We start from the raw sequence: 16574 nt of genomic DNA on the forward strand, positions 1-16574 counted from the left end.
TATTAAAGTAGGAACAGAATAAAATTGAAAGTAAATATATATTAATAAAAATTTTTAAAGTAGGCAAAGGACTTGATCAAACGTAACACAAAATAAGATATACAAATGACCCCAAAAAAAGCACAAGAAAAGTACTTAATATGCCTAGTCTTTAGGGCATTAAAAAGATTGCCAACACCAGGTGTTATCAAGAATATAATGCAACTGGTACTCTTAGATTGCTTGTGGGTTGTAAGATGGTACAAGTACTGTGGGAAGGTATTTTTCAGTTTCTAAAAAAAATTAAACATAATTCTACCCAATGACCCAACAATTTCATCTCTAGGTAATTATCCAAGAGAAATGAAAACATGTCCACAAAAATACACACAACAATGATCATAGCAGCTTTACCCATAAGAGTTCAAAACTGGAAACAGTCTAGGTACCCATCAACAGATGAATGAATATACACATCATGATGGTGTTTTCATAAAATGGAACAGTACTTGGGAAAAAAATAAACTACTTATATACACATCAACCTAGATGAATCTCAAAAACATTATGTTGAATGAAAAAAGCCCGACACCAAAGAATACTTACTATAGGAACCCACTTATACGATATACCAAAACAGCTAATCAATAGAGAGAGAAATCAGGGGAATGCTTTCTATGGGGGAGAGGGGGTAAACTGTAACTGGAAAACTGCACAAGGGAACTTTTTATTTCTTTACTGATTAAGGTATTACATATGTGTCCTTATCGTCCCATTGCCCCCTGCCCCCACTGTCCCCCACTCATGCCCTCACTTCCCTGGTGTCTGTGTCCATTGGTTAGGCCTATATGCATGCATACAAGTCCTTTGGTTATCGCTGTCCCTTACCCCCACCCTCCCCTACCTTCCCTCTGAGGTTTGATGGTCTGTTGGATGCTTCTCTGTCTCTAGAGCTGTTTTTATTTATCAGTTTATGTTGTTCATTATATTCCACAAATGAGTGAGATCATGTGATATTTATCTTTCTCTGACTGGCTTATTTCGCTTAGCATAATGCTCTCCAGGTCCATCTATACTGTTGCAAATGGTAAGAATTCCTTCTTTTTTACCACAGCATAGTATTCCATTGTATAGATATACCACAGTTTTCTAATCCACTCATTTGCTGATGGGCACTTAAGCTGTTTCCAAATCTTAGCTATGGTAAATTGTGCTGCTATGAACATAGGGGTGCATATATCCTTTCTGATTGGTGTTTCTGGTTTCTTAGGGTATATTCCTAGAAGTGGGATCACTGGGTCAAATGGAATTTTTGGGATTGATGGATATATTCTCTATTCTATTAGGGTATTAGTTACACAGGCTTATATATTTTCAAAATGTATCAAACTACACAGTTAAAATATGTGTGTTTCATTATGTGTAAATCTTACCTCATTAAAAATTTTTCTATGGTATTTTTATTTCTTAGATATATTTAAAGAAGTGATCTATCAACAGTTTTGTTTTTAAAATGTCAAAATTCACAGTATAAAGTAAATTTCAACCTTATAACTCTTTAAATATAGGATTAAAAGTTTATGTATGTTATGAAAATGTTAAGTATCAACCTGATATGAGAGAAAGGACAAAGTTTTTTAATATTCTTGGATATATGTAAGCAAAAGGTTTACAACCATTTCTCACACATGCTATTTTGTAACCTGACTTTTTGATGTAGGCATATAGAAATTTGATTTTGACTTGAAAGAGCAAGAAAGATTTCATGAAGCAGTTTGCTCTAATGCATTCATGAAAGATGGGAATACAATAGGCAAAGATGTGATGGATACAAGGGTGGACTGACAAACATAGTACAACTAAAGGTAAGGCAGGAATGTTCAGGTTTTGTTTGCAAATTGTCAGGTAAGTATAAAATGGCTAACGTTTAGGGTCTCCAAAGTCATACCATGAGATGAAATAGACTGTGGCCATATTGCAAGTATCTTTGTATGATACATATGAAGTTTGTAATTTATACTAGACCATGGGAAGGTTCTGAAGTTTTTTAGCAGTTAAATGCCATGTTCAAACCTGTGTTTATGATACATCAGCATGTCAGAATGGTAGAAAGAAAAAACAATTGGAATGGAATCAAAAGATCTTGGTTGAAGGCCTAGCTTTGTCATAGACTATGTAACCTTATAAAGTTCCTATAGCCTTTATTTTGTTCATTCAAGTATTGAAAGGTTGAATTAGATAATCTCTAAAATCCTTCCAAATATTTGAGAACATGTGAGATGGAATTTGTAGCAATGAGAATAGGAAGAATGACCCTGCAATAAAATTAGGAAGAGGTCATAAAAGCCAGAACCTGGGAGGTATAAAAGGCAATGGAAAAAGAAATTTGAATATGAGAGAATATCTAATGCAGGGCAAAGGGAGCCACAAATGCTTATGCGTTTTTAAATCTAAGGAACTACGACTTGCTGTGGGCCCTTTAGTCTGAGTTCTATTACTTGCATGTTTAGTGCTGAAAGCTATATAAACACATCTTCTGATAAGTGATAACCCAGTTGATATTAAACTTAGAAGTAATAACACCATTTAATTTTTAAAAATAGTTGAGTTTGTTTAAATTTTATTTTTAAAATACCTTTTAAAATAGGAAGCTGACGATAAGCTGCAAGTTTGGGCTGAAATACATTCTCCATTAGAACTCGTTCCATAAAAAATAAGTCCTGGTGAAACTTTTCGGATTTGAATATTGCTTCTGAGTGGTCTTCTTCTTCATCATGCATTTTAGCCAGAATTGCATTTTCTATTTCCATTATAGAACTAGCGTCACTATCTGTAAAATGCAAACATAATGTAATGATAAAATAATCCAAATAATATTAGATGATTCATCCTAAATATTAAAAAATGACATTTTGTCATTACTATTTGTTTTCTTCCAGAATTCAACAACTTCAGGAGACATTTGTTGAATAACTTTTATGTACCGAGCACATGCAAGATATACATATATTATCTCACTTTGGAATTCTCAATCACTCAAAAGTATACTATCTTTCAAAAGATAAGCAATGATAACCTCATGAGGTAATTTTCATTCATGTCTATACATTTTTATTCCAATTAAAACAAGATAATCAGTCTTCAGATAAAGGTCCAATCTGATTGTTGCTTTATAGGAATATTATACTACTGCTGTGTTAATTTTTTATTGACGTTATAGTAAATTATCAAAAACTTAGTGGATTAAAAACATGCAAACTTAGAGTGCTGTAGGTTAGCGGTTTGGATGCAGCTCTCACTGAGCTAAAACCAATAAGTGAATAGGGTTTTGTCTCTTTCTGAAGAGTCTAGAGGAGAATTTGTTTCTTTGTCTTTTCCAGCTTTGGACCCACCCACACCCTTCCCCCATCTTCAAAGTCAGCAATATTACATCTCTCTGACCTTCTGTCGTTCCATCTCTCTCTGACCACAGCTAGGAAAGGTCCTCCACTTTAACATACATGAGATTAGATGGAGCCCACTCGGATAATGCAAGATCATCTTCTCCTTTGAAGACCTTTATTTAATCAGATCTGGAAAGTCTTTTCTGCCATGTAAGGTAAGGTATTTACACGTTCCAGGTATTGGGATGTACACATTTGGGGGGAAGTATTAGTCTGCCTAGCACACTATTTAGCAGACTTTTATTTTAAAAAACAAATAAAGGGAAATCCTGCTTCAATAAAGATGGCCCAGATATTTTTGCCTGTTCCTCCTGCTAAATGCAATTAAAAATCCTGGAATATCCTATATAATAAAAGGATAATATGCAAATAGACCAAATGGCAAAACAACTGAACAACCAATCAAAGTGTAATATGCTAATGATATGCTAAGGCTGCTCAACTGCTCACTATGATGTGCACTGACCACCAGGGGGCAGATGCTCCAACCGGTAGGTAAGCTTGCTGCTGGGGTCCAGCTGATTGGGACTGGGCGAGATGGGCCAGATATGCCCTGGAGCCCTTCCGCGATCCCTTCTCAGCCCAATTGTGCTTCAGTGGGGTCCCTCAGCCTGGCCTGTGCCCTCTCGCAATCCAGGACCCCTCAGGGGATGTTGGAGAGCCAGTTTTAGCCTGATCCTGCAGGCCACTCTCCTTGGGAGGGTGCCAGACGCAATGCTCATGGCTGGCGAGCGCTGCTGTGGCAGTGCGAGCCTCTCCCGATCAGGACTGGTTGGGCGTGAGCCTGCAGCAGGCACCGTGGGGCTGGGATGAGCGGGAGTGGCAGTTATGAACTACAGGTGGCGTTGGATTGTGGGTTTCGGCCCTATCCCTGCAGGCCACCCAGAGGGACCCCACCCGTGCACAAATTCATGCACCAGGCCTCTAGTATATATATAACATGAGAAGGCTTTAAAAGTCTTTGGAAGAGGAAGGTAGAGCACCTAGATAGAGTCCTCAGAATCCAAGGAATGACACCGTTGTGAATTCTCTGGGTTTTCTTATTGCCACATATATTCCAAACATAAAGCTGAAGAAGCCAGCAAATTTAATGAAATTGAATTGTAAATTCTATCTCCCCCCTCACTCCGCCCCCCCAAAAAAATCTCCAGCCACAGATGGTTTTACTGGAGAATTCCACCAGACAGTTAAAGAATTAACACCAATTCTACACAACCTCTTCCAGAAAATAGGAGGGAAAGGAAAATTTCTAATGCAACTTATGACATTAGGATTCAAAAAACAAGACAAAGAAAGTACAAAAGAAGATATAGACCAATATCCCTCATGAGCATAGGCACAAAAATACTTTTCATGTTCCATACAGAAAGAAAATATTATAACTGCTAAAAAAAAGAATTTATTAAAAATGTCATGTGAAAAACCTCATTCAAAAAACTGAAATCTTACTTTTTTCTGTAGTACTTCCTGGCCCTCTTCGATCCTGATCTTTAGAAAGTACACTGACTTTACTGCTTGACTCAATTATAGATCGTTTTATACTTCCTCTACAGCTTGAGTCAATTGTAGATTGTTTTATTGGTAAAGATGCAAGCTCCAGAGTATTATAAGAATCATATAAATCCCAAGCAGTAGACATTATGCCTAAATAAAGAGACAGCAAGGTAAAAATTACTATAAACCAAAATTCTAATATTTTAGTTTACACATAACTAGTCATAGCAAAATCTAAGATATCTACTGTCTGGGGGGGGGGGGGACATTTAACCACAATGGCAGGAAGTAGATAAAAATAAAAAAAATAGATCATGAAGACACACTAAGAGATCCTTAGGCATCACACTCTTAGCACCTATACTTTAGTGGTAGCTCCAAATTAGCCTTACCATCCTTTCTGATCCCCACACCTCCCTTCTCTTCATCCCAAACTGGCACAGTAGAAGATCAACAGTCTCTCAGTTGACATGAGCCCAGACAATTTATAATAATAAAAGCGTAATATGATAATTAGACTGGACAGCCAAACGACCTTCCAGACATCCTTCCAGATGACCTTTCAGACGAAGCTGGGGCTGCAAGGGCAGGCCAGGGCAAGCAGGGCTGCAAGGGCCGAGCCCCTTGCACGAATTTCGTGCATCGGGCCTCTAGTCATGTTATAACAAGGTTTACTATTCCTTTACTACAGTTAACACATAAGAACATGTTATATTCTTCAGAACTTCGTATTTATAATCATCTAATTCCATTTTATCAAGAAAAATTTTCTATATACTTATTTGAAAAGATCATACATATTGAGAAAATGACAGGCCCTGTTCTCACAAAGCTGGTAGAGTAGTAGGGTTTTGAACTTCTCTTTTAATTTTTTGTTTATCTATATTTATTCAAATGAGCAAATATAACACTGTCTACAAAAAAAAAAAGCTCCCAACCCTTAGTTGCTGATATAAAAATGAAAGGCTTATATAGCAATTATTTCACCAGTGACCACATAATAATATATTCCTACATGCTAAACTTTCATTTAAAGTACAGGGATTTAATAAAGAATTTCCCTCCTGAAAATAAAAACAGAATCTGGACCTAATAAGTGCAACTACTTCATTGTTAGAAGCTTTTTTCATAATGAAAAATGAAGGCTCTCTGGGGTTTAACAAGGTTTTCAATTAGTAGGAATGTTAACTCACATTTCATAACATTTCTATCTTATTGAATTTATTTTAATAGTATTAGCAAAATCTAATACAGAATAAATACCTAGTATATTTTGCTGAATTGAAAGCGGAATAATTTCCATGTTCATGAAATAAAAGATCATAGAAAGAAATCATCTTTGAATATTAAATTACCTAACCTTCCCCCCTCCCCGTTATCTGATAGTTTAAGTTGAATTACATTGTTATATGGCCACTAATAAAATAATTCCTATATAAATGAGTGTGCATGTTATAAATGAGCAATGTAAAATGTTAGAGTGATTTACAATTGTTTCTTCTTTGAAGATAACATTGGTAATTTTACTTTGGATACCATCATTATACTTGTTCATTTGAATAAAGTAATTTAAGAAATAGAAAATTTCAAACCACATCCATAAAATCATGGACAAGATGGAATAATAAATTATTATAACCTTCCGATTGTATGTTGTTGTATATTATTAAAGAAAGCTATGTTAACTAGTATTAGAAAAAGTATTCCCACCTATACCTATGTTCTGAGCATTTTTGAATCTCAGATATGCCTAAATAGTTTTTATACATTTAAAAACAGTTTCTTTCTACTAGTTTAATTCAAACTACAAAAGAGTAGCAATTGGCTGTATAACATTTACAGAATAATAACTTTACTTTTTAGCTGAGTAAAAAGACATGGTCACTTGGGAAAAATAAAGGTAAATATGACTTGCATGTCCATCACCCAGAGATAATAACTGCTAACATTCCAGTGTATGTCCTTCTAGATTCACATATAAATGTATTTGTATGTAAACAAATATGTGTATATTTTAATAAAGTGAGTTCATATCACACATACTTTTATTAAAAACTTTTTATTGTAGTATCATATATAGAAAAGTGGCTTTATGAAATCTACAAAGTTATGAAATTTAACTGTATTTTCAAAAGTTAGCCAGAAACACTAATACACTTATTCTATTATCCACTTATTTGTAATGCCACTTTTATTATAAACTAGAGGCCCAATGCACGAAATTCGTGCAAGGAGCTTGGCCCCCGTCGCCACGGCTCTGTCCAGAAGGTTGTCTGGAAGGATATCTGGTCTAATTAACATATTACACTTTTATTATTATAGATTACTACATACATAACTGTTAAGTGGGAAAAAAATCCTCACTTTTTGTGAATCTTTACAGAAGAAACTTCACTAAATTAACACTTCTGGCCTTTGTCCTTCACTGATGCATTACCAGGGAAAGAGAAATGACTAATCCTGTAGGAGAGTTTAGAAGGAATTTCAGTTCAGTCACTTCTGAATTCTCTTGTTAGGCCTGCTCATTTACAGAAAGCATTCATTCTGGTCTGTTCTCACCTCTACAGAGGAGGTCTGTAGTTGGCTAGTTGTGCCAATCACTATTGCTAAGTTCTATTCTGGAGGTAAGAAATAGCAAGCCCACTTAGCTGCAGATTGAAGGCTACATTTTTCAATTAACTTTATCAATAATAAAGGTAATATTTTGATTTCCATCTCTCTGACTCGTAAATCTCTTTCAATTTCATGCAAAATCAGGGAAGGAAGACATCTATAAAACCTTAATATTTACTCGGTTTGTATCCAAATTCTTTAGTATAAATTGTCTTTTATTATTTTAATAAAATTTTAATTGTAAAATATATACCATTCACCGAAGAATGTATAACACATATATGTGTAGTGTCAAGAAAAAGTTAATAATACCAGGTACTTACCAGCCATACAAAACTGAACATCCCCAGGTGCTTAGAAGTCCCTTGGACATTCTCCTAGCATAGCTTTCTTCCTTCTAGCTACCTAGTTTATAGTTTTGCTGAATTACAAAGGCCATTACGATTATAACCTTTCTTCTAATTACCCCTTTGGCAACACTTCACAGATTTAGGACTATGCAGTGTTCTCAGGGTTGTTAATTTAAAAACATTGAAAGATAGTAGTTAAGAGAACAGTCTCTAGAACTAGACTGTTGAGGGGTATCATTTGTCTGCAGTACTAGCTGAGTGACCTTGATCAAGTTAGTTAATTTCTCTTTGCTTGTTTCTTCCTCTATAAACTGGGGAATAATAATAGTACCTACTTCATGGGGTTGTTGTGAGAATAAAACCGGTTAAAGGCCTAAAATAGTGTAAAAGGCCTAGAATAGTATCTGGCTCATATTAAATGTTATTAGTTATACATGATATTCTTTGTAACATAAACAATTAGTTTCTATAACATTTCATAAACACTTGAAGAGTACAAAGTTCTATGATACAGTTTGTGTAAAAATGAAAAATGATAATTATGTTATTTAAATCTTCTATATCTATGTTTATTACTTGTTAACTTAGTTGTCAAATTCCGAAAGCTGTATATTACGGTACTCAGTTACTGTTGTGATTTGGCCAAATTATTCCTAGTTTTTGCTTTATATACTTTAACATTTACTTGTTAATTGATAGACTCATAGAATGTATATGAAAACATGATAGTTTATCAAGCAGAATAAAACATAAATTACCTTTGTTTTCCTTTATAATTCTGTCACATTGAACATCTTTATTCTTTGGTGCTCCATTAATAGTCTGCATCATTCTTTCAACATATAAGTCATTGCCTAATCTATTTTTACAAAGGTTCTCATAATTCTTGTTTCTCTGGCTATAAAAAATAAAGTATGTTTAACTCATCAATAAAAATTAATATTACTACACATATCATCTTTTTATATTATGCATTTTCTTAAAATTACCTTCTTAATGTGGATCGCACCAAAAAGTGAGAGATCAAAAATCTCCTGAGGAAGAGATTGCCTTTTATTAAACTACCAAAAAGAAGTTTTTTATTCTGTACCTCCCAACATCACTACTTCTTTCATTGCCCACCCAAAATATGTTAAGACTATCTCCACATAAATTTTATAAACTTTGACATAAACACTTAAAGATATAAATTTCCCTCAATGTACTACTTACTTTTGTAACATCCTGTAAGTATTACTTTCATAATTATTTAGTTCTGAGTATTCCCTAAATTTCCAGTATGACTTTTCCTTAGATTCAGGAAGAATTTAGGAAATGTACTTGTTAACTTCCAAATGTATATGTAAACGTGTGTCTATGTTTTAGTTGAGATTTATGTTATTAATTTTGTTGTTGTTAATCCTCACCCAAGGATACCTTTCCATTGATTTTTAGAGAGAGTGGAAGGGATGGGGAGAGACTGAGAGAGAGAAACGCCAATGTGAGAGAGACACACCTACTAGTTGCCTCTAACATACGCCCGACCAGGGCTGGCGATGGAATCTGCAACCCAGGTATGTTTCCTTGGCTGGAATCAAACCTGGGACCCTTCAGTCCTCGGGCCGACACTCTATCCACTGAGCCAAACCAGATAGGGCCTATACTAATTTTTATCTTCATTCCACTATGGTTAGATAATTTATTTTGTATGATACCACTTCTTTGAAATTTTTGAAACTGTTTCATGGCCTTGTGCATGGATGGTTTTTATAAATGTTCCATGTGTGCCTGAAAAGCGTGTGTGTTCTCCAATTGTGGAATATAGAATTCTATGTATAACCATTAGATTACATTTTTGGTTCAAATTTTCTACATCTATACTAATTTTTATCTGGCTGACCTATCAATAATTAATAGAGGTATGTTTAAATATTTTAATTTAATAGGATACTTATCAAATTTCCAATTTTTGCTTCATATATTTTGGAGATTATTTTATTATGAAAATTCAAGTTTAGAATTATTATACCTTCCTGTCATTATGAAGTAACCTTCTTTATTCCAAATAATGCTGTCAGTTTAATTGTTTCTCTGTAGATGATATGCTATTTCTTTTTTCTTCTATTTTAAAAATCTTTCACTATTTGTTGTTGTTGTTGTTTTTATATATTCAATACAACACCAGTACAATGCACTCAGTTCCTTTTTTTTTTTTAGATTTTTTTAAAATGCATTCCTTTTTCAGTAGAATGGTGTCTTTAAATAGTAAGTCTTTACCCACTCTCTTTGCATAGTAATTCTCCTCCATTCTTTTTATTCTACCCTTTTGGAACTGACTAACTGTACATTAGGCCTTTATTCTATTGTCAATATCTTTTTAAATTTGTCATACTTAATATCCCATTATTTTGTATATTATACAAACTTTATTTTGTATATTATACAAACTTTAATTTGTATAATTTATCCAGATCTTTGTTTGTATGGTATTCATATCCAATTTATTAAATCTATATTCTATTATGGCCTATTTAAATTTAATGTGTATTTTAATTATAAGAATTAAGTCAGTGTTTACTTTTTAATTTCAACAATTATGTAAACATACTTTAAAGTACTTTTTAGATGTTTTCCAAATATAAATAATCATTTTGATAGTGTCTTAATGTTAATGATGTTTTAACTCTATCTTTTATTTAAATATTTCACAGATATTTTATATTCTATCTGGTAATATAGAATATATTAGTGGTTAGGGTCTAGATCTAGGGTTCCTTATTTAGTTTAACTCTCATTCATAATGGCTTTAAAAAAGCAACTAGTAATCTTTGTGACTTTACTGTGCTTTTACCAAACCTTATCTGAGGAATCTTAAGAGCCTAAATGGGTATATTTTCCTTCAGAGAAGACTTGTGCTTGCTTATCATAGTGGCTAGGAGACCCTGCTGACCTGAGAACACTGGAGATAATTAAGATCCTTTTAAGGGTCTGAGCTTAATAAAAAAAATCTCTCTTTTAGCTTTTTCAATTTGTTGGGGACCCAAGACTTACTGGTGGAGTCTAGATCTATGAGTTAATATAACATTTGCTTCTAGCATCTCTCACTCTTTGATTTCAAATCACTTATCTATCCCTTTGTTATTTTTCTCTTTCCTTTTTTTCAGTCCTGGTAGCTTTTGCATAAGTCATATGAAATTTTAAAAGTATATTATTCAAGATTTAATTGTACTATATTTTACAATGCAAACAACACTATAATATTTTATATTTGAGTAAGAATAATATTCCCAAAATAAATTTAGTGAATTTTTTTAGTAGTCTGCATCATATTCAAATTATATTTGAAGCTAAATAATCTGAATAACTACATTAATAAGTTATTTGTAGTAACTATGTCAATTTCAAACAGAGCAGACTTCAGAGCAAGGAAATTCGTCAGAGATAAAGATTGGTTATTACATGGTGATAAAGGGGTTAATTCCTCAAAGGCAACAATCCTGAATTCAACATACATGAGGCAAAAACTAGTAATCTACACTGAGTGGCCAGATTATTATGACCAGCCAGATTATTATGACCACCCCATCAGTACAATGAAGTGAATTAGTTATGCAAATAATAATAATAATAAAACCTTGAGAGTATTTGCTTAGGAAGTTTTCAATATTCAGTATTTTTGGAAGTGTCAATGAAGTACTGATGGGGTGGTCATAACAATCTGGCCGGTCATAATAATCTGGCCACTCAGTGTATTTATAGTCATTAATAAAGAGAAATGGAAAATCTACTCTAATATAGTAAAGTTAATTATTTTCCCATAACAGATATTCCCTTAAGTTTTGAATATAAAAATGTCAGTCCTTTTTTTTTTATTTTATCTTTTTTAAAATAATTTTTATTTCTTAAAGTATTACAAAGAGTATTACATATGTCTCCTTTTTTCCCCCCCTTGACTTCTTCCCGGCCTCCCCTACGCCCCAGTGTTTTGTCCATTGGTTATTCTTATATGCATGCATATAAGTCCTTCAGTTGATCTCTTAACGCACCCGCCCCCCCCGCAAACCCTCCCCAGGCTTCCCACTGTAGTTTGACATTCTGTTCAATGCAGCTCTGCCTCTGCATCTATTTTTGTTCATCAGTTTATATTGGTCTTTATTATCCGTTTCAACCTCACCGGGGCCATTCCAACCTCACTGGGGCCGTTTCGACCTCACCGGGGCTGTCCCGACCTCACTGTGGCTGTCCCTACCTCACCGGGGCCGTTTCAACCTCACTGGGGCCGTCTCGACCTCACCGGGGCTGTCCCGACCTCACTGTGGCTGTCCCTACCTCACCGGGGCCGTTTCAACCTCACTGGGGCCGTCTCGACCTCACCGGGGCTGTCCCGACCTCACTGTGGCTGTCCCTACCTCACCGGGGCCGTTTCAACCTCACTGGGGCCGTCTCGACCTCACCGGGGCTGTCCCAACCTCACCGGGGCCGTCCCAACCTCACAGGGGCTGTCCTGACCTCACCGGGGCCATCCCAACCTCACCGGGGCTGTCCCGACATCACTGGGGCTGTCTCAACCTCACTGGGGCCATTTCAACCTCACCGGGGCTGTCCCGACCTCACCGGGGCCGTCCGACCTCGCCGGGGTTGTCCCGACCTCACCGGGGCCGTCCTGATCTCACCGGGGCCATCCCAACCTCACCGGGGCAGTTTCAACCTCACTGGGGCAGTTTCAGCCTCACCAGGGCCGTCCCGACCTCATCGGGGCCGTCCCGACCTCACCAGGGTTGTCCCAACCTCACCGGGGCTGTTTCAACCTCACCGGGGCAGTTTCAGCCTCACCGGGGCCATCCCAACCTCACCAGGGCCGTCCCGACCTCACCGTGGCTGTCCCTACCTCACCGGGGCCGTTTCAACCTCACTGGGGCTGTCCTGACCTCATTGGGGCCGTCCCGACCTCACCGGGGCCATCCCGACCTTGGCGCCTCTGTAGCTCCTACTCAGTCTCACTGCGCTTCTTTCTTTCCTTCCAGTTGTAGAACTTCCACTGGGCCAACTTCCCCATGGTTCTGAATGGTCGTTGTTTGTCTTATAGTTGGTAGTTTCAATGATATTGTGGGAGGCAGCACGCACAGGTCTACACCCTACGCCGCCATCTTGGTCTCCTCAGTCCTTTATATATGCATAAAAATCATTAAACCCTATATTGACACTTGGAAGCTTTCTTTATTTCTTTTATGACTTATCTTAGTAGTTCCTCTACTTTTTAGTGAATATGGTAAAGCCATGGGTGCATACAGCATAAACACTTTAAGTATAATTTCACAGGACACATAGGGTAACAAATAATTTCACCAGGCACATACACCACAGTATTTATCCAGGAATCCCCAAGGACAGAAACAAGAATAAGAACTCCATTCAACTGGTGTAGCTCAGTGGTTGAATGTCAACCTATGAACCAGAAAGTCACAGTTGGATTCCCAGTCAGGGCACATGCCTGGGTTTCAGGCTTAAGTCCTAGTAGGGGGCATGCAGGAGGCAACCTATTGATGATTCTCTCTCATCATTGATGTTTTTTTCTCTCTCCCTTCCTCTCTCTGAAATCAATAAAAACGTATTTTTTAAAAAATAGTAAGAAACTCTGTCTTTGCATTTAAATTATAGAAGCAATATAAACAGTTGAACCATACATACAGTATTTTGTCAGCTTCTTCAGCTTCTACAGAAATCATGACTGTTGGTAGGTTAAACAATGTAATTGTTTCTGTCTCTGTGAGTAGTATGTCTATAGTCTTCTTTAGTTCTTCTTTGGTTATAGTTTTTCTGGTTGTTTTCTTTGGAATTTGTAACTCTAAAATGCACAATACAAATCATTTGCGAATTGCTCCTTTAAAATAGTATATTAAATAACTGGGAACATAATATGCAACCTTCCTTTGAAACTAAGCAAATTTCTAGTCTATATCTACAACAACCTTTTGTTCTTTGTCCTTTTTATCAATTGTCTTTTGATTTAGATTACAGCCCACCTCTAATCATCTTTACCAGGAGCTAAAGACTCTCCAATGGAAGTTCTGGTTAAATATAGGATCAAAATAGGTTTATTATCCATGCAAATAAGATATTGAAAAAGGTTGGCCTCAAGCTTCTAGGCTAGCCAGAGGTCCGAGTTCCTTTAAAAAAATTTCACTCAGGACTGGGGAAGTTGGAAGAGTCATGACAAGGTATATAGGTTACACAGAGTTCAATGTTTTCTGTTAAAAACAGGGTGTGAAGCAGGAATCCATGAGTCTTTGGGAAGGGTAAAACTTGGATAGCTTTAGAAAAACAAAACTTAAGGGTATACACGTTCCACAGACTAAGGCTCAGTCTCCTCTTAAGAAGTCCCAGAGCCTAAGAAAAAAACTTTTCTTATAACCTAAAAAAAAAAAATTCAAGTTATTAATTCCACTAATTCCAGGAAAGTAAGAATCTAGTCAATCTTCTACTTAATTGCTGATTTTTGCCTGGATCTCTGTATCAACCATTGTCTGAATGTTGCTTGTATTGAGAAATTGCCTGAAACTTATATACATATATATTTGCCTAATATGCAAATTGTCCCCTCAGGAGTTCGACCAGGAGTTCGATTGCTCGCTATAATGTGTGCTGACTGCCAGGGGGTGGCATGGAACAAAGGAAGGCCCCAGCTGGCAGCCAGCAGCTGGGGAAGGGAGGCCCCAGCCGGCAGCTGGAAGGCCCTGGCCCTGATCGCTGGCCAGGCCTAGGGACCCTACCCATGCATGAATTTCATGCACCGGGCCTCTAGTATACCTTTAGAATTTATTTCATGGGCCAGATCCCCTAAAGCTAAAATGGCCGTACAATTAGATCTTGACTGAATATCCCTCTCCACCTAGAAAAGCACACAAATTTATCAATTTGCCTCACCTGCCCTTATTTACTTCCAGAGATGGAGAGAACACATCTTCTCCATTCCTAATAGTTCTTCCAGAAGGAGGGAAGGGTAAAACTTGGATAGCTTTAGAAAAACAAAACTTTTTTTTTTTTTGTAGGTCTGATGGTTTTACTTGACATAATAAAATTGGTGCAAAAACACTTCTGTCTAATTACTTTTAACCTTTTGGTCCAAATACATAAAATATGCAATATTTACAGCATTTTCCTTTTTGTAAATGCAATGCTTTAAAACACATTATAAAGCACCGTAGTAAAAATAGTTTACAAGTAAAAGTACAGAAGTGGGAAAACCCTACCCATACCACAGCTCACTAAATGGAGTTATAATATGGAGTCACCAGTACCTGTTGACAGCTTTACAGATAACCTGGAGAAACAAATACTAAACTTACTTTTTTTTATATTAATGTGTGGAAGCCTCAACTAAAATTTCAGCGTTTTCTGTAGTGTCTCCCCAATCTTAGATACTGGAGAGATAGGAATGAGAAACATTGCTTTGATCTTTTTACAGTATTAGTAATAGTTTGAATTGGTTTTAAACACTAATGACGATTATTTTTTTAAAGGAAATGAACATGGCCTACATAAATGTGTAGAATATGTGTAGAAAGGGCTGGAGGTGGTCATGACAATAACCCAGTCCTGGTCTCCCTCTGAGAGGATGAGTTTCACTCCTGCAACAGACATTGCTGACTGTCTAAAATTTCATTGCTAAGTCCTTCTCCCTTTCTTTGCCTCTTTCCATTTAACAGAGACTGAGACACCAAGTATTTAGGTTTCCTACACTCTCTTGAAGCTAGGGGTGGCCATGTGACACAGTTCTAACCAACAAGATAAAATAAAAAAAAATAAACAAGAAGAACAAAGTCCTCTGGGAAATCTTTTCTTTCCTGATAAGGGAGATGTGTCTGGTGCTACTGCCTTTTTCTTTCTTCTGTCTTTAATGTGGATATGATAATACCCAGAGCTGGGGTAGATATGTTGAGACCAGGAGGCACGAGGCAAGAAAGGGCTTAAGGAAAGAGAATAATGGAGCTGCCAATCCAGAGTCTTTTGTGGCATAATTAAGTCACAAAATTAAGGCCAAAAATTATCTACCTCTTAACTTCTTTTAATGTGGGGAAAAATAAGCCTTTATTTGAATAAACTAAACTAATGGTAGTTAGGTATCCTGTTACTTGTCAAGAGCATTCCTATTACACCAAAAATAAAAGTCCATCACCAAAAAAGAAGATTCTATCAAGCACTTTCCCAACCGTATCAATATTCTCATTAATCCTTCACTATCATCTTAGAGAAAAAGACATTCTTACTCTACTTCAAGGCAAATGGCCCCTCAAGTAGGCATTCCTTTCTTCTGGTACTTCTGACCAACCATTATTTCCTTATTCTTTTATCTTTACTTTCATAATCTTTTGCACTACCTCATGTTTTATCTTTGGCTTGGAACGGGCCTCTCCTCTTCGTTCTCACAAATAACTAATATATTTAAAACCCAATTCAAATGTCAGTAATGTTCTCTCTGTGAACATTCTCTCTTTTTCTCACCTCAAAGGAGTTAATATTTCCTTTCTAAGTGCTCCCATCACATTCGGCATATATCTTATTACAGCATTGATCACAATGTATCAGAATTATTTGTCTCTGAGTAAAAAGCTGAGGTCTTTTAAAACATGCTCTGTGATTCTTGAGGCTGGTGGTATAGGACAGCCACCTTGGGAACTTTTAGAATTATATGGATAGTTACTACCCTGGTAATGTT

The 16574-nt window shown here is 36.2% G+C and overlaps 1 protein-coding gene across 1 annotated transcript in view; it reads right to left on the reverse strand.

The window, feature by feature from the left end:
• WDR78 (WD repeat domain 78) overlaps window positions 1-16574 on the reverse strand; it is a 55053-nt gene that overhangs the window by 22673 nt on the left and 15806 nt on the right. The window contains exons 6-9 of the mRNA XM_014541070.1: window positions 13547-13703; window positions 8638-8777; window positions 4872-5066; window positions 2615-2809 (exon numbers count right to left, since the gene is read on the reverse strand). Coding sequence (XP_014396556.1) covers window positions 2615-2809; window positions 4872-5066; window positions 8638-8777; window positions 13547-13703 — 687 coding nt within the window. The remainder of the gene's footprint in view (window positions 1-2614; window positions 2810-4871; window positions 5067-8637; window positions 8778-13546; window positions 13704-16574) is intronic.

Source organism: Myotis brandtii, unplaced genomic scaffold (assembly GCF_000412655.1).
Source record: "Myotis brandtii unplaced genomic scaffold, ASM41265v1 scaffold26, whole genome shotgun sequence".
NCBI lineage: Eukaryota > Metazoa > Chordata > Mammalia > Chiroptera > Vespertilionidae > Myotis > Myotis brandtii.